Raw genomic sequence first — 18,966 nt, 5'->3', positions numbered from 1 at the left:
TCCAGTCCACCATTCCATCATGAGCTGATCCATTCTCCCACTCAGCCCCACTCCCCCTGCCTTCTCATCCCATAACCTTTGATCCCTTGACTGTTCAGATACCTATCAATGTCTGCCTTAAATACAACCCCTGACCGGGCCTCCACAGCCATATGTCCTTATTGAGAATGGCTGGGATAGAACAGTATGTCGATCGGTTGCAACAGGAAATATTTAGACTCAAAGGCAAATTCTGGTGCTGAAAATCACACGTCACAAATTCATGATTATTAGTTCCTTCAGACGAAGAATGAAAGTAAAAGAAGAATCATAGTTTTAATCAAAAAGTTTCCAAGAAAAAATCTTTTCATCTTGCACATACCAGGCAATGGTAGAAAATGGAATTTCTTTGAACTCTTCCAAAATATTGGACATGGTCAAAGTAACTAATATATTATTTTGTGCAGCAGGTGCATTATATTAGGAGTTGGAAAATAATTTGCAATGAACAAGAGAATGCAAATGTAAAGACACTGCACAATGTCACAGTATATGTGAAAGTTTCAGATATCGTTCAAAAGACATACTTGAGAATGTAAGAGAAAAAGAACAGGAGCTCGTGTAATCCAGGCTGCCCCTTGAGTCTGCTTTGTCAGTCCGTGAAATCAGGCAGATCGGATCTAGGGCACAAATCCATTTTCCTGCCTGGTCCCCAGCCATTCTCAACCTTTTTTTGGCCACGGCTCTGCTCAAAGTTTATGGGCCCCCTTTCCTGTGAAGCAGTCAGGTTTTAGTTTCTTCTGTACTTCTCTCCTACCAACGAGGTAAAACAAAACGTCAAAACTATTTAAATTCCATGAGGTGAAAAGAAAACAAAGCTTCTACTGAAATGTGCTGTGACCCACTCCCCGCCCCCCCCCCAAGGGGTGCTGAGGGGCCCCCATTGAGAAGGCTGTCTTAAACCAGGATGCTATGGTCCTCAGATCAGGAGGTGGTGGGGAGGGTGGTGATCAGGAAATCCCCATGTCATTGCAATGGCTAGTCTACAACCAACATTGTTAAGACAGATAACTGGTTATTAACCATATAACCATTTACGGAGCGGAAACAGGCCATGTTGGCCTTTCGAGTCTGCACCGGTTCACTAGAATAGCTCCACTAGCTCAAACCTCCTGCTCTCTGCCAATAATCTGACTCAAAATAATTTATAACTGTGGTCACCTACAATAATTGTTGATTTACTCACATTTTTCTACCATGTTATTAACTTGATATCTAATATCACCAAATGCTCGAAAATCAACTTCACTACAAATTTGTAAAGGTCCAGATAAAGGATTGAATCCTTCCATTGTAAGAAATTTATTCAAAGATATTCACCTACATGTATGCTTTACCATTCTGCTATAAATTTTTCAACCTCAGACACATTGGTTGTCTCATTTCTGTTTATGGGACGATCTATGAAAATTAGCTTCCAGATTTTCCATACTACAACAGCAACTATACTTCACTGGCCATACTTTATTATGTGTTTGTGTGGGATTAATTTTCTGGCCTGTACATTCACCCAATTCAGAAGTGCTGAAACTACATTTTCAACTCCACTTTCAAAACTCAATTCCAATGAAGCATTTCTGAAGCCTTTTTCAGAAGTGAATTAAAATAAATCTTCTAAAAATGAAGTGTCCTGGAATTTGTCACTTTATCACCACATAGCATAACGCTATAACACTGCCAGCAACCAGGGTTTGAGTCTGTAAGTGTGGCTACCTCCAGATGCTCCAATTTCTTCCAATCTTCCAAAAAGTATGAGGTTGGAGGTTAATTATGCATTTTGGGCTGCACGAGTTTGTGGCTGGAAGGGCATGAGCTTTGTCTCTATAATTAAGCATTTAAAATTAAAATTTAAAGTCTCTCTAGAGGCTATTAGTATCTATTTCAACTTCCATTGATAATTAATATGAATTGAATGCCTTCTGAAAATCCAGAATGCTGACTCTATGGGTTCCCTTTTCTCCAATCAATACACATCAATAGAACCAAAGAACCATAGAACATAATAGACCACAGAAACAGGCCCCTTCAGCCCTTCTAGTCTGTGCCAAACCATTTTTTAATGCCCAGTCCCACTGACCTGCACCCAGTCCATAACCCTCCACACCTCTACCATCCTTGTGTCTGTCTAAATTCTTCTTAAATGTTAAAAATGAGATCACATTCACCACTTCAGCTGACAGCTCGTTCCACACTCCCACCACTCTCTGTGTGATGAAGTTCCCCCTCAAAATCCCCCTAATTTTCCCCTTTCATCGTTAAACCATGTCCTCTGGTTTGTATCTCACCTACCTTCAGTGGAAAAAGCCGACCTACATTTACTCTCTCTATACACCTCATCATTTTAAATACCTTTATCAAATCTCCCTTCATTCTTCTACGCTCCAGGGAATAAAGTCCTAACCTGTTTAACCTTTCCCTGTAACTCAGTTCCTGAAGCCCAGGCAACATCCTAGTAAATCTTCTCTGCATTCTTTCCATCTAATTGATATCTTTCCTGTAGTTAGGTGACAAAAACTGCACACAATTCTCCAAATTTGGACTTACCAATGTCTTATACAAATTTACCATAACATCCCAACACCTATACTCTTTACAACTCTATCCACCTGTGACACGATTTTCAGGCAATTACATATCTGTATTCCCAGATTCCTCTGTTCTACTGCACTCCTCAGTGTACTAACATTCATCATGTACATCCTTTCTTAGTTTCTCCTTCCAAAATGCAACACCTCACACTTGTTCACACTAAATTCCCTCGGCCATTTTCCAGGCCATTTTTCCAGCTGGTCCAAATCCCTCTGCAACCTTTGAAAACCTTCTTCACTGTCCACAACGTCTCCAATCTTAGGGTCACCTGCAAATCTGCTGATCAAATTTCCCACATTATCATCCACATTATCATTGTTGATATAGATGACAAACAACAATCCCTCAGGCACACCACTAGCCACAGGCCTCCAACCTAAGAAGCCATCATCCACTACTACTCTCTGGCTACTATAGTCCATCCATTGTCGAATCCAGTTCACTATTGCAAAACAATGAATCTTGTGACCAGTTCATGACATGGGGAGAAGGTAAAACTCCTTGTAGGCAGTGTTGGATTTGAACCTGGGTTTACTGGTGCAGTAATAGTGTTGCGCTAACTGCCATCCTGACTGTGTCACCCTTGTCTCATATTCTCCAAATGAGGTTTTCGTAGTTCGAGAACTTTGAATTCCTTTCATCATTCTCTGCCCATTCCAGTTATGCACTCTCTTTGATGCACTTGGGCTTTGTGCCTGAATTTCCTTTAAAACTCTCTGGGACTCCTATCATCTGAACCTTCCTGACTATTCTCCCATGTGGGACCTTGTCAAAGGCCTTTAATAAAGTACATGTAGACAACATTCACAGCCTTTCCTTCATCATCTTTCCAGGTAACCTCTTCAAAGAACTTTTTAAGATTGGCTAAACATGACCTACCATGCACATTGTCTAGCCCTGATCAGTTTCTGGTTATCCAAATAATTGTATATCCGATCTCTTAGAAAATCTTCCAATGATTTACCTGCTACTGAGCCAGACTCACAGGTCTATAATTTTCAGGGTTACTTTTGAGCTTTTTTTAAACAGCAGATCAACGTGAGCTACCCTACAATCTTTTGGCACCACACCCGTAGCTAAGGACATTTTAAATATTTCTGCCAGAGTGCCTGTAATTTCTACACTAGCCTCCCTCAAGGTCTGTGGGAATATCTTGTTAGGCCATGGGGATTTAGCCACCCTTCTTTGCTTTAAGACACCAAACACCTCCTCCTCTTTAAACTGTATAGGTTCCATGACATCAATGCTTGTTTTCCTTACTTACTACAACTCTGTGCCAGTTTCCTCAGTGAATACTGATGAAAAAACATTTAAGATCTCCCCCATCTTTTTTGTCTCCATACAAAGCCAGCCTCTCTGATCTTCAAGGGGACCAATTTTGTCCTTACTATCCTTTTGCTCTTAATATACCTGTAGAAACTTAGGATTTTCCTTCACATTGTCTGCCAAAGCAACCTCATATCTTCTTTTAGCCTTCCTGATTTCTTTCTTGTTTTTTTTTGCTTTTTTTTTAAACTCTTCAAGTACCTCATTTGCTCCATGTTGCCTATACCTGTTATACCACTCTCTTGTTCCAAACCAGATCCCAAATATCCCTTGGAAACCAAGGTTCCCTTTACAAATTAGACATTTTGTTTTGACTAAGCTGTTCGAATTCTTGCAAATTTCAGATACTAGTATTCTTGATCTAGTTTTTTAACATGGTTTTATTTTCATGGTAGATTGATATCATGTATTTGTAATAATTTATTGAATTTAAAATCAGTCCCCATGGCTGGGATCAAAAGTGTTTGGGAACAAGATTTGAGCATAAATTTTCAGATGAAGATTGGTACTCCACCTCTCAGCTTGATTAACGATTCCTCATTTTGTGTAAGGCATTGCTTACTACAACTTAAGGTGGTGCACAGACTCACATGTCCAAACTTAAACTAGCTCATTTTTATGCAAATGTTGATCCACTGTGTAAGAAATGTAAAATTTTTGAAGCTTCTCTGATCCATATGTTCTGGATGTGCCCAAATTTAGATATTCTGAAAATACATTTTCCAATCTTTATCTATGATTCTTAAGATTAATTTAGAACCTTTTCTGTTAATTGCTCTTTTTGTTTTTTCTCGTGACCCAGATAAACCTATGTCTGCATCTCAGGAAAACATTTTAGATTTTACCACATTGAATGCCAGACAAGCAACCTTACTGAAATGGAAAGATGATTCATCCCCTACTCATTCACAGTGGTTATATGACGTAATGTCCTATTTTGTTGAGATAAAATTAGATATAATATTAAAGATAGAAAGTTACAATTTATAAAGGTGGGCTCCATTCTTAGAATTTTATTATAATTGGAAAAATTAAGAATTATCATGTGCTCCAGAGATTCACTATCCGATTGTGTGGGGCTCACCGTTGGATCCACATTTTCATTATTATTTATTATATGAGAGGGAGGGGGTATATTAGATGTCATTTTTAGTCTTTTTTTTCCTTTTTTCAGTTTTTTTAAATTTGGCTTAACTCAGCAAATGGGTTTAACATTGTTTTACAGATCAATTCTAATGATTGTTTCCTATATTTATTAAGGAATTCTCGACTTAGTTTCATCTATTTTTTTTTCTTTTTTGTTTGTGCTTACATGTATACAAATTATTTGTTATGTGCTTTCTTTTCTAAAACTCTGTATATAAGATTATATGTTAAACTTAATAAAAATATTTTATAAAGAACATACAAACTCTGAACTCTCCAAATTTCACCCTTGAAGATTCTCCACTTACCTCGTACATCCTTGCCTGAAAACAACTTATCCCAATCCACACATTTTAGATCCTTTCTCATTTCCTCACAATTGGCCTTTCTCCAATTTAGAATCTCAACCCGAAGCCCGAGGCCGAGACCTATTCTTCTCCATAATTTTCTCAATGACCTGTCAGCCTGTTTGAGAAACATGTCACGTCCGTATAAGCTGCTCTCTCCATGACTCCCTCGTCCACTCATCCCTCCTATTAATCTCCCCCTTGACACTTGGTGCCTACACCTCCTCCAACACCACCATTCGGGACCCCAAACAGTTCTACCAAGTGAAGCAGCACCTCACATATGTATCCACAGGGGTCATGTACTGCATGTGGTACTCTCAATGTGGCCTTTTCAACATCATAAAGACTAAGCACCTCCGCTGAACACTTCAGCGACAGGGATCTCCTAGTGGCTAACCATTTCAATTCTGCATCTCACTCCAATGTTGACATGTCTGCCCATGGCCTCACGTACTGTCAAAACAAGACCACCCATAAATTGAAGGAGCAACACCTTATTCTCCATCTCAGCACTCTTCAGCTGAATAGCATTAACACTGATTTCTCCAATTTCTGCTAGCCTACTCCCCCTTCTCCATTCTTCTGCCTTCTTTCCTGCAAATCTCCACCCCTTCCCTTTCCATTCACAGAGCCATTCCCCCTCCCCTTGTTTGCTGGTGTGCCCTCACTCCCTTACCATTTTGTTTGGATGCCTGCTGCCCTTTTGCTCATACATTGATGAAGGCTCAAATTTGAAATGTTGGTTCTGTATCTTTATCTTTGATATATAAAGAACACTGTTCGACCTGCTGAGTTTCTCCAGCATCGTGTTTTTACTTTGTTCATGGTGTCTGCAGACTTTTATGTTTTACTTCTTGAGAAACATGGAACAGACCCTTTGGCCCACCCGTCCCACACTGCCTGCCCACACAATGGCCACCCAATACGCCTTTACGTTACTCCCATACAAATCCCATTTTATTCTCCCTGCATTCTCATTAATGCCCACCAGATTCTGCCATTCATCTCCTTACTGGAGGCAACTTACAATGACCAAGTAAGGAACAACCCACTCATCTCTGGTTTGTGGAAGGAACATGGAACAGTGCAGCACAGAATCAGGCCCTTTTGCCCATGATGTCTGCACTGAACATGATGCCCAAATTAAACTGAAACTTTGCTGCCTGCACATATCTTTCATATTTCTGTCTCTATCTAGATGCCTCTTTAACACTGCTGTTGTATCTGATCTCACCACTATTGCTGGCTCCAGATACTGACCACTCTCTATGTAAAAACACAGAACCACAGAATGCTACAGCACAGAAAACAGGCCATTCAGTCCCTCTAGTCTGTGCCAACCATAATCTCCCTGGTCCTACTGACCTGCGCCCAATACTGTGACAGAATATAGATATGTTAATTGGGGCTGGGTTTTTTTTAGTGTACATCACATACAAATACTTTAAAACAGATCTTATTTAAAATACTGGAGCTCTGCTCATGCTAGACATACTGGGGTCAACAGCCTTTGTAAAAGCTTTGGAGAATGCCCAAGAGACTTCACTAATGGACTGTTGTTTACAAAATGGCAACAGATGAAAGAACTTGTCGGAGCCACATATTGTCTGGAGTGGACTAAGAGGGTCATGTGGTTTTTCAAGCAGAAAGAGTAAAACAGGCTTTCTCTGTGTGTGTGAGAGAGGGGAGAGAGAGAGAAAGAGAGAGAGAGAGAGAGAGAGAGAGAGAGAGAGAGAGAGAGAGAGAGAGAGAAAGATCAGTTCTACAGTGATACAATCTGCAGCAGCAGCTGGGATTGGAACAGGACAAGCTGGAAAGCTTGTGGAAAAACCCCATTTTGAAGACAGGTTGTGAGTGCTTAGTTCAGCCTGGTCAAAGCCCTTGTGGTTCATGCAAGAGGAGAGGACTGGCTGTCTAATGTTTCACTTGAAATAAGAGAACCCTGAGGGGGCAAGTTTCTTTGGCAGTACTCTGAAGTGGCTGACTAAAAAAGGAATCAGTTGTGGGTGCCAGCGTACAACGAATCTCTCTCTGAAAACCAACAAGACAGGTAACCATTTACCTTTCAAGTGTCAAAGCCTGGTGAACTTTATACATGTTAAATTCTGTGCACAGTATAAGGATTGCCTGCAACCAGTGAACTTGGAGGAATTAGAAGTGAGATGGACAGTGAACCAAAGAACATTTCTGAACTTACACATACATTACATACATGTGCACTTTGAATTATAAAGGGGTTAAGTTAGATTAATTAAGTCAATAGTGATAAGTTAAAGTGTGATTATGTTTTCATGTTTAAAGATAATTAAAAGCAACTTTTGTTTAAGTAACCATTTTTCTTGATGAATATCTATTGCTGCTGGGTTTTGGGGTCCTCTGGTCTCGTAACAATACCATAACCCTCCAGTCCTCTCACATCCATGTACCTATCCAATTTACTCTTAAAACACATGAATGAGCCTGCATTCACATCAGATGGCAGCTCATTCCACATTCCCACCACTCTCTGAGTGAAAAACTTGTCCTACACATCTCGCTTAAATTCTACCCTCCCCCCACTGCCTCCCCACCAATCACCTGAAAAGCATGTTCTCAATATTTGACATTTTTACAGTTGGAAAATTATTCTGACTGCCTGGCCTGTTGGCCTTTTGTTATTTTAAAAACCTCTATAAGGTCTCCCCTCAGCCTATGATGTTCCTGAGTAAACAATCCAAGTTTATCCAACCTCTCCCCATAACTCACCCATCCTAAACCAGGCAACATCCTGCTAAATGTCTTCTGCACCCTTTGCAAAGTCTCCATATGCATCCTGTGACGGAGCGACCAGAATTTCACACAGTATTGCAAGTTCAACTAAACCAAAGTTTTATATCGCTGCAACATGACATCTGTACTTTTATACTTAATGACCTGCCCAATGAAGCTAAGCATTCCACATACCTTCTTTACCACCCTGTCCACTTATGTGGCCACTTTCAAGGAGCTGTGTACCTGGACAACCAGATCCCTCTGCACATCAATAATTTCAAGAGCCCTTATAGTATTTGACCTCCCAAATGCAGCACCTCGCACTTGTCCAGATTAAACTCCGCCTGTCATTTTTCTGCCTGTATATATAACTGGTCTATATCCTGTTGTATTCTTCAATTAAGGAAAACAAGCAGTGTGGTCATGGAACCTATACAGCTTAAAGAGGAGGAAGTACTTAAAGCAAATAAGGGTGGATAAATCCTCTGGGCCTGACGATATTCCTTTGAACCTTGAGAGAGGATAGTGTAGAAATTGCAGGGGCTCTGGCAGAAATGTTTTAAATGTCCTTAGCCACAGGAGTAGTGTCAGAGGACTGGAGAGTTGCTGACATTGTTCAGTTGTTTAAATCAGGCTCCAAAGTAACCCTGAAAATCATAGGGCAGTGAGCCTGATGTCAATAGTAAGTAAATTATTGGCAGGTGTCCTAGAGATCGGATATACAACTATTTGGATAGCAAGAAACTGATTAAGGATAGTCAACAGGTTTAACCAAGGAGGTTACCTCGAAAGTTGATGAAGGATAGGCTATGGATGTTGTTTACATGGACATTAATAAGGCCTTTGACAAGGTCCCTCATGGGAGATTACTCAGGAAGGTTCAGACACTAGGTATTCATGGTGAAGTAGTGAACTGGATTCAACAATGGCTGGACGGGAGAAGCCAGAGAGTAGTGGTGGATGATGCTTCTCAGACTGGAGGCCTGTGACTAGTGGTGTACCTGAGGGATTGGTACAGGAATTATTGTTGCTTGTCATCTATATCAAGGATCTGGATGATAACATTATAAATTATTTGCAGATGACACTAACATTCGAGGCGTTATGGACAGAAAAGAAGTTTTTCAACATTTGCAGAGGGATCTGGACCAGTTGGAAAAATGGGCTGAAAAATGGCAGATGGAATTTAATGCAGACAAGTGTGAGGTGTTGTAGTTTGGAAGGACAAACCAAGAAAGGACGTACATGGTGAATGGTCGGGCACTGAGAAGTGCGGTAGAACAAAGGGATCTGGGAATACAGATACAAAATTCCCTGAAAGTGACATCACAGGTGGACAGGGTTGTTAAAGAGAGCTTTTGGCATATTGGCCTTCATAAATCAAAGTATTGAGTATAGAAGTTGGGATGTTATGGTAAAGTTGTGTAAGATATTGGTGAGGCCAAATTTGGAGGATCATGTGCAGTTTTGGTCACCGAACTACAGGAAATATATCAATAAGATAGAAAGAGGGCAGAGAATATTTACTAGAATGTTGGCTGGATTTCAGGAACTGAGTTACAGGGAAAGATTAAACAGGTTCAGGTTTTATTCCCTGGAGCATAGAATAATGAGGGGAGATTTGATAGTTATTTAAAATTATTAGGAGAATAGACAGTAAATGTAGATAGGCTATTTACATTGAGAGTAGGTGAGATACAAACCAGAGGACATAGGTTAAGAGTGAATGAGAAAACGTTTAGGAGGAACGTGAGGGCAAAGTCTTCACACAGAGAATGGTGGGAGGGTGGAACAGGCTGTCAGGTGGTGGATGCGGGCTCAATTTTTAAATTTAAGAAGAATTTGGACAGGTATATAGATGGGAGTGGTATGGAAGTCTATGGACTGGGTGTAGGTCAGTGGGACAAGGCAAAAAAGCTTTGGCACAGAATAGAAGGGCCAAAGGGGCTTGTTTCTCTCCTGTAATGTTCTATGGTTCTATAACTCTACTGTCCACAACTCCACCAATCTTTGTTATCATCTGCAACTTACTACCTACCCTAAGCACCTACATTTTCTACCAAGATATTTATGTATATCACAAACAGGGGTCCCAACACTGCTGGTCAAGGGTCTCCAGCCAGAAGAACATTCTTCCACCACTACCTTCTGTCTTCTATTCGCCAGCCAATTCAGAATCCAAATAATTCTGAATCACTGCCCAATTAATCTCTTCACTTGGCTCTTTCAATAACCTGGGATATATCTCATAAGGCCCCAGGGATCTATTCATCTTGATACTACTCAAAGGACCCAACGCTACTTCCTTCTTGATCTCAAAATGGTCCAACACATTAGCATTGAGCACGTAGTGCTCCCTATCTCCATTCTTCATGTCAGGGAGAGGTTGGGATGTTTCAGGCTATTCAGGGAGAGAAATACAAAAGCTGTAGATGCTGAAATCTTGAGTAAAGAATTACTGTAGAAAATAAGCCAGACAGTAACCATGGGTAGAAATGGTCAGTCAATGTTTTAGAACTTAGAACATCACAGCACAGTATAGGCCTTTCGGCTGACAAAAATGTATACCAAAAGAAAAACAAACTAAATCCTCCCTACCCTTAACCCTCTATTTTTCTTTCCTCAATGTTGCTAAGAGTCTCTTAAATGTCCCTAATGTTTCAGCATCCACCACTCTCCCTAGCAAGGCATTCCAGGCCTCTACAACTCTGCATAAAAAGCTTACCCCTGATGTCTCCCCTGAACTTCCCTCCCTTCACTGTGTACAGACAGACGTCCTCTGGTGTTTGCTACTTCCACCCTTGGAAACAGGTGCTGGCCGTCCACCCTTACCTATGCCTCATAATCTTGTAGACCTCTATTTAGTCAAGCTCTAAAAAGAAAAGTCCCAGCTCTGCTCACCTTGCCTCATAAGACATATTTTCCAATCCAGGTAACATCCTGATAAATCTCCTCTGCACCTTCTCCACAGCTTCCACTTCCTTCCTGTAATGAGGTGACCAGAACTAAATACAATATTCCAAGTGTGGTCTTACCGGAGTTTTATAGAGCTGCAACATTACCTCATGACTCCTGAACTCAATCCCTCAATTAATGAAACCTAGCAGACCATAGGCTTTCTTAACTGTCATATCAACCTGTGTAGCGACCTTGTGAGATCTATAGCTTGGACTTCAAGGTCCCTTTGTTCTTTTGAGTGATCAATTGTTTTAACCTGAGACACTGGCTAACCATTTCTACCCATGGGTGCTGTTTGACCTGCTGATTTAATCCAGCAAATCTTTGTCTGCTATACAAGTTCACGTTCACAAGTTAAAGGATCAGAAGCAGGCCATTAGGCCTATTGAGTCTGTTCCGTGATTCTACACTAAGCTGAATTATACTCACCCCTAGTTCCAATTTCCAGACTTTTCCCCACATCCCTTGATATCCTTATTAATGAGATACTTATTCATTTCCTGTTTAAACTCTCCCAGTGATCTGGCCTCCACTGCTTTGTGCGGCAGTGAGTTCCACAGATCCACGACCCTCTGACTAAAGAAGTTCTTCCTCCTCTCTGTTTTAATTGGAGAAGGTGGGTCATTGAGGTCTATGTTCAATGATGCCCAGAAAAATGAGACCAGTTTTAAAAGGGCAAGATGGACTAGACACAGGAAGGATGTTCCCAATGTTCTAGACTGTGCAGAACAGGTAGTTACAGGGCACAGGGTATGCCATTTTGAACAGAGATCAAGCTAATTATTTTGTAGATTCAAGTGTGTCTTTCAAAGTAGTCATCCAATCTATATTTGGTTTTTCTGAAGTAGAGAAGACCACTGTAGAAGTAGAAGAAGAGCACTGATTAGAGTATGAAGTGAAAGAGGAATGTTTCTTCATAAAAGAAAAGCTTTTGGATTTTTGAATGGTTGGAAAAATGGAAAGGGTAACTTATAACCCTTGTGGCTGTCTGAGAGTTTACTTTGGAGGGGCATAAGGCTTGATGATATCATTGCTATTTGTAACATTTTCTCCAACCAGGCAGCATCAATATCAACTACTCCAATTTCCGTTAACCCCTCCCCTGGGTCTCTCTTTCCCTACCTCTTTCTCTTTTCCTCTAGCTCCCAACACCATCCCCCTCCCTTCCCTCTATCACCCTCAGCCTTCTTCCCCTATCACCTCAGCTTTTTCCTCTTCTACCCTCTCACCTGCATCCACCTTGTGGCCTTTCACTTGTTAGTCTGTGCTCTTCCCACTTCCTCCCTCCTCTGCTCTCCTCCTCTCAACCCTCCCATTCAATCAGGCAACCAGGTGTTTTTCCAAATTCTTGACAAAGGACTCAGGCCTGAAATATTAGCCCATTTCATGCCAGGCTTCCGCCTGGAGGCCAGTTATAAGCACAGAGGGAAAACAAAACTTACCTTTCATAGAGAAACCTTTAAAGGTCATTCCAGCGTCACATTCATGTCTAACGGTGCCTCGTAGCGCCCTCCGGAGCCAATGGAGGCGGGACAACTGGTGCCGTAGCACCACCTGTCATAAATACACAGCAGAGCAATGGCTGCCTTTCCTACCCATTATCCCCCATGCAGCTGGAACTGCTCTGTGTTTCCCAGAACAGTTCCAGCTGCATGGTGGATTAGGGTAGGGAAGACTTCCATTGCTCTGTCGCATTTTGAGCCACAGAAAATGGCCCCAAAAGCCAAAGTGGCCTGATGAGGCTGTCACAGTGCGCCCTGGCCAACCCTGCCCAGACAACTCCCAACCGCCACCCTTGCCTTGAGGGGGTCATGGGGAAAGAGGAATAAGTGGGAAGATAGGTTGCAGGCTGATGGCGTCATCAGTCTGCCCCTAACCAGCCGCTTGCAGAGGCTGTACATTCATGTGGGGCAGTGGAGTGCTGCACTCCGCCGATTATCCTTCCCCAAGAAGGGCTGCATTCAGCGCCTCAGAGCCGGACACAGAGCATTCAGAAAGGGTGGAGAACCTCCAGCTTTACAGTCGGGCATTTTCCTTGCTTGAAAGGGCCTATTGATTGCATTTTTACTTCCTATAGATCTGCGTGACCTGCTGAGTTTCTCCAGCACTTTTGTGTAGAGTATTCCTCTCCTCTCCATTACACATTCTCTTTGCTTCCACTGTGCACTACATGCCTGCACCTCCATTTTCTTCCCCCTCCCCAACCTTCATGTCTGCAACAATAAAAATGCTTGTTTTCTAAATTTTCTGGAACATATCATTTTGATTATTGTTTGGAAACATTCACTTAGTTTCTTCAAGAGGCTATTTGATTTTAAGAGTTGCTATTCGGAAAGCAAAAAGTAATCAAGGCCCTTTAGTAAGTAGTTAAAAATAACAGTCTTTTTTACGCTGATTTGAGTCAAGCTGTTATTAAATGTCGTAAAGAATTAAATTCAGCGAAAGCTGTTTTGTGGAAATTCTTTAGTGATGATGTTGAAGCTCTTACATTTGCCAATTCTTTACCAGATAATAAACAAGAGTAAAGTCGATAAAAGTTTCTTCAACAGCCTGTTCTAGTTCCAAAGAGGAACATGTATTCGGCAATGGATACTGCTGGGGGGAACAACCTATCGGGGACGAGTCGTGGGGGTCAGATCTTTGGCACAGGGGCTGCCCCTGAGGTTCAGAAGGGAAGGAGGGATAAGAACAGGGTAATTGTGGTTGGGGACTCACTTGTCAGAGGGACAGATAGGAGGTTTGTTAGATGAGATCGGGGATCCAGGTTGGTCTGTTGCCTCCCTGGTGCTAGGGTCCAGGATGTTTCTGATCGAGTTCACAGAATTCTGCAAGGGGAAGGTGAGCAGCCAGAAGTGATGCTCCATGTGGGGACCAATGACTTAGTTAGAAGTGGGGATGAGGTCCTGAAACAGGAATACATAGAATTAGGCAGGAAGTTAAAAAACAGGACCTCTAAGGTAGTAATCTCTGGTTTGCTGCCGGTGCCATGCACTAGAGAGGGTAGTAATAGGAGGATGTGGAGGATGAATGCGTGGCTAAAGAACTAGTGCAGGGGGCAGGGAATAAGATTTTTGGATCATTGGGATCTCTTCTGGGGAAAGTCAGACCTGTACAAAAGGGACGGACTCCACTTGAACTGGAGGGGGACCAATATCCTGGCAAGCAGATTTGCTAGAGCTGTGGGGGAGGGTTTAAACTAGTTTGGCAGGGGGGTGGGGAGCAGAGTTTGCGAGCAGTGTCTAGGGTGCATGGCCACCTATTTAAGAATGATAAAGGTAACAAAGGAAGGATGGAGGTCAAGGTAAAAGGTAGAATAGGGAATACATGTGAGGGTCATTCTCTGAAATGTGTGTACTTTAATGCAAGAAGCATAATGAACAAGATAGATGAGCTCAGAGCATGGATTGGCACTTGGAATCATGATGTTGTGGCAATTAGTGAGACCTGGTTACAGGAGGGACAAGACTGGCAACTAAATATTCCAGAATACAAATGTTTTAGATGCAATAGAACAGGGGGTAAAAAAGGGGAAGGAGCTGCTCTGATTGTTAAGGAGGACATTATTGCTGTGAGGTGGCAGGATGGTTTGGAGGGATCGTCCAGTGAGGCTGTTTGGATGGAATTGAGGGGTGGAGGAGGCATGAGGGCACTAATAGGAGTGTATTATAGACCACCAAATGTGCCAAGAAAATTGGAGGAACAAATTTGTAAGGAGATAGCATATATGTGTAATAAACTTAAGGTAGTGAGCTTGCAGCTGACGTGGACATTACCCCTCCATAAATCTTCGTCCGCGAAGCCAAGCCAAAGAAAAGAAGTGATCATGGGAGATTTTAGTTCCCTCACATTGATTGGGATACCCATACAGTAAGAGGGCTGGATGGGCTAGAGTTTGTCAAATGTGTGCAAGATAGTTTTCTTAATCATTATGTAGAGGAACCGACTCGAGACGGTGTAATACTGGATCTCCTGTTAGGGAACGAGATAGGTCAGGTGTCTGAGGTTAATGTTGGTGAACAAATTGGGTCTAGTGATCACAACTCTATTAGTTTTAGGGTAGTTTTAGGGAAGAGCAAAGAAGGGTCTAAAGTTGAGGTTCTGGATTGGAGAAAAGCAAATTTCAAAGGAATGAGAATGGTTTTGGGGAGTATTGAGTGGGACATGAGGTCAATCAGGAAAGGATGCAAATGAAAAATGGAGAATATTCAAAGAAGAAATTTTGAGAGTACAGAGTAGATATGTCCCAGTGAGGATCAAAGAAAAGGCTGGAAGTCATAGGGAGCCTTCGAGGAATATTAGAAATTTGGTTAGGACAAAGAGGGAGGTGTACAAGAGGATAAACTGCAGGGTGATGAGAAATTGAAAGAGGACGACAAGGAGTGTAGAAAAAATCTTAAGAAAGAAATTGGAAAGGCCAAAAAGAGGCACGAAGAGACTTTGGCAGGCAGAGCAAGAATAAATCCAAAGGGTTTCTATAAGTACATTAAAAGTAAAAGATTAGTGAGGGATAGAATTGGACCCCTTGTAGATAGGGAGGGTAGGCTGAGTGAGAAGTCAGAGGAGAGGGGGGAAATTTTAAATGATTTATTCACTATGGAAAAATATATTGTACCAGTTGAAGTAAAGAAAAATAGTGGGAAGGTCATGAATCATATAAGGATAACCAAGGAGATAGTGATGGCTGTGTTAAAAAAGATAAAGGTGGACAAATCTCCGGGTCCAGACAAAGTATTCCCAAGGACACTCAGGGAGGCTAGTGTACAGATAGTGGGGCCATTAACAGAGATATTTAGGATGTCACTGGTCATGGGGGTAGTGCCAGAGGATTGGAGGGAGGCTCATGTTGTTCCGCTGTTTAAGGGTCCAAATGTAAGCCTGGAAATTATAGACCTGTGAGTCTGACGTCTGTGGTGGGTAAGTTGATGGAAAGTGTTCTGAGGGATTGCATTTACAAATATTTGGAAGAACAGGGATTGATAGGTAGTAGTCAGTATGGTTTTGTCAGGGGTAGATCATGCTTAACAAACCTTATAGAGTTTTTCAAGTGGGTTACAAAAAAGATTGATGAAGGGAAGGCTGTGGATGTTGTCTATTTAGACTTTAGTAAAGCTTTTGACAAAGTTCCCCACAGGAGGTTAGGAAAAAAGGTGGAGGCATTAGGTATAAATAAGGAGGTAGTGAAATGGATTCAGCAATGGTTGGATGGGAGGTGTCAGAGAGTAGTGGTAGAAAATTGTTTGTCCAATTGGAGGCCGGTGACGAGTGGAGTTCCTCAGGGATCGGTCCTGAGTCCACTATTGTTTGTTATAAATATTAACGATCTGGAAGAAGGGGTGGAGAATTGGATAAGTAAGTTTGCAGATGATACAAAGATTGGTGGTGTTGTGGACAGTGAGGAAGATTACCGTAGCTTAAAAAGAGATCTAGGAAAACTAGAGGAATGGGTTGAGAAATGCCTGATGGAATTTAATACGGATAAATGTGAAGTGTTGCATTTTGGAAAGGCAAATCTAAATAGGTCATATACATTGAATGGTAGACAATTGAGGAGTGCAGAGCAACAAAGGGATTTAGGAGTTATGGTAAATAGTACCCTCAAGGCTGATGCTCAGGTAGATGGTGTGGTGAAGAAGGCATTTGGAGTGTTGGCCTTCATAAATCGGAGTATTGAATTCAAGAGTAGGGAGGTTATGATGAAATTGTACAAGGCATTGGTGAGGCCAAATTTGGAGTACTGTGTACAGTTTTGGTCACCGAATTATAGGAAGGATATAAACAAAATAGAGAGAGTGCAGATAAGGTTCACAAGAATGTTGACAGGATGTCAGGGTTTGAGTTACAGAGAAAGGTTGAGCAGCCTGGGGTTTTTTTCTCTGGAGAGTAGAAGATTGAGGGGGGATTTGATGGAGGTGTTCAAGATTTTAAAAGGGACAGAGAGAGTCAACGTGGATAGGTTTTTTCAATTAAGAGTGGGGGATATTCAAACCAGAGGCCATGGTTTGAGATTGAAGGGAGAAAATTATAAGGGGAACATGAGGGGAAATTTCTTCACGCAAAGGGTGGTTGGGATGTGGAATAAGCTTCCTGCGGAGGTAGTTGAAGCAAGGACGTTATTTACATTTAAGGAAAAACTGGATAATTACATGGAGGGGAGAGGATTGGAGGGGTATGGACCAGGTGCTGGTCAGTGGGACTAGGAGGGTGGGGATTTGTTCTGGCATAGACTAGTAGGGCCAAACTGGCCTGTTCTGTGCTGTATATGTTTATACAGTACAGTGTGAAGTGTTGCATTTTGGAAAGGCACCATTTACCATCACTCCTAAATCCCTTTGTTGCTCTGCTCTCCTCAATTGTCCACCATTCAATGTATATGACCTATTTAGATTTGCCTTTCCAAAATGCAACACTTCACACTGTTATATGGAATGGAAGGCGAGACATGGGTTCTCAGCAGTTCATTGATATTGATGATGATCAAGTCAATAGAGATTTGGAGGAAGTATTTCACACTTGAAATGATTTGTTTATATTTTTTTTGTTCTGTTCAGGGGAGGTAGTTTAGCTACTGGATCCTTCTGAAGGTCATCAGCCACTTTGTGGCATTGGTCATTACCGTATAATTGAGGGGGTAATACTCTATTAGAGACCTTTTGGACCTTTTTGTGTGGTTGCTATGGGGAGGTGCTTTGCAGGTGTGGGGAGCTGGTTATTGAACTGTTCTTTAATTATGACTAATTTAAATTTTGCTACTTTTAATGTTAACAGGCTTAATAATCCGATTAAGAGAAAAAGAGTGTTGGCGTATATTAAAAATTGAAGGTTGATGGTGCTTTTTTGCAAGAGACACATTTGACTGAGGAGGAACATCAGAAACTAAAAAGAGATTGGATTAGACAAGTTATAGCATCTTATTTTAATTCGAAAGCAAGAGGAGTGGCTATTTCAATTAATAAAAAGTTATCTTTTAAATTGGAATCAGTTATTGAATCAGCTGGTAGACTTTTTATTGTTAATTCTAAATTTTTTTCTGAGTAGATAGATGGAAGTCTTTTAAAGATCAGATTTTGAGAGTGCAAAAGCTTTATGTTCCTGTTAGGTTAAAAGGAGGGGCAAAAGGTTTGAGAGAGCCGTGGTTTTCAAGGAATATTGGAAACTTGGTTCGAAGAAAAAGGGAGGCGTACATTAGATATAAGAAGCATGGAGTTAAGGGGATGTTTGAAGATACATTGAGTGTAAGAGGAATCTTAAGAGAGGAATTAGGAAAGCTAAAAGAAGGTATGAGGAAACTATGGCAAGCAGGGTGAAAACTAATCCAAAAGAGTTCTACAAATATGTTAATGGTAAAAGGAAGACGAGAGACAAAATTGGTCCCTTAGAGAATCAGATCGGAAAACTGTGTGTGGAGCCTAGAGAAATGGGGGAGATATTGAACAGTTTTTTTTCTTCGGTATTCATTAAGGAGAAGGATATTGGGAGATGTGAGATAAAAAAAGCAAATTGGGTAAATATGGGGAATATAGAGATTACAAAAGATGTAGTTTTAGGGCTTTTGAAGAATATAAAGGTGGATAAGTCTCCGGGACCAGACGGGATCTTCCCCAGGACATTGAGAGAAGTGAAGGAGGAAATAGTAGAGGCTCTGGCGGTAATTTTCCAAATGTCATTAGATATGGGGATAGTGCCAGAGGATTGGCGCATTGCGCATGTGGTTCCGTTATTTAAAAAGGGTTCAAGGAGGAAGCCTGGCAACTATCGGCCTGTAAGTTTGACGTCTGTGGTAGGTAAATTAATGGAGAAAATTCTTAGA

At 41.4% G+C, this 18,966-nt stretch overlaps 1 protein-coding gene across 1 annotated transcript in view; it reads right to left on the bottom strand.

The window, feature by feature from the left end:
• LOC138735774 (coiled-coil domain-containing protein 152) overlaps window positions 1–18,966 on the bottom strand; it is a 242,561-nt gene that overhangs the window by 162,113 nt on the left and 61,482 nt on the right. Inside the window, exon 4 of the mRNA XM_069884164.1 lies at window positions 11,103–11,186. Within this exon, the coding sequence (XP_069740265.1) occupies window positions 11,103–11,186 (84 nt within the window). The remainder of the gene's footprint in view (window positions 1–11,102; window positions 11,187–18,966) is intronic.

This window comes from Narcine bancroftii, chromosome 1, assembly GCF_036971445.1.
Source record: "Narcine bancroftii isolate sNarBan1 chromosome 1, sNarBan1.hap1, whole genome shotgun sequence".
NCBI classification, from domain to species: domain Eukaryota; kingdom Metazoa; phylum Chordata; class Chondrichthyes; order Torpediniformes; family Narcinidae; genus Narcine; species Narcine bancroftii.
The sequence above is the reverse complement of the archived record's forward strand: the minus strand, read 5'-3'. Positions and strand labels throughout refer to the sequence as shown.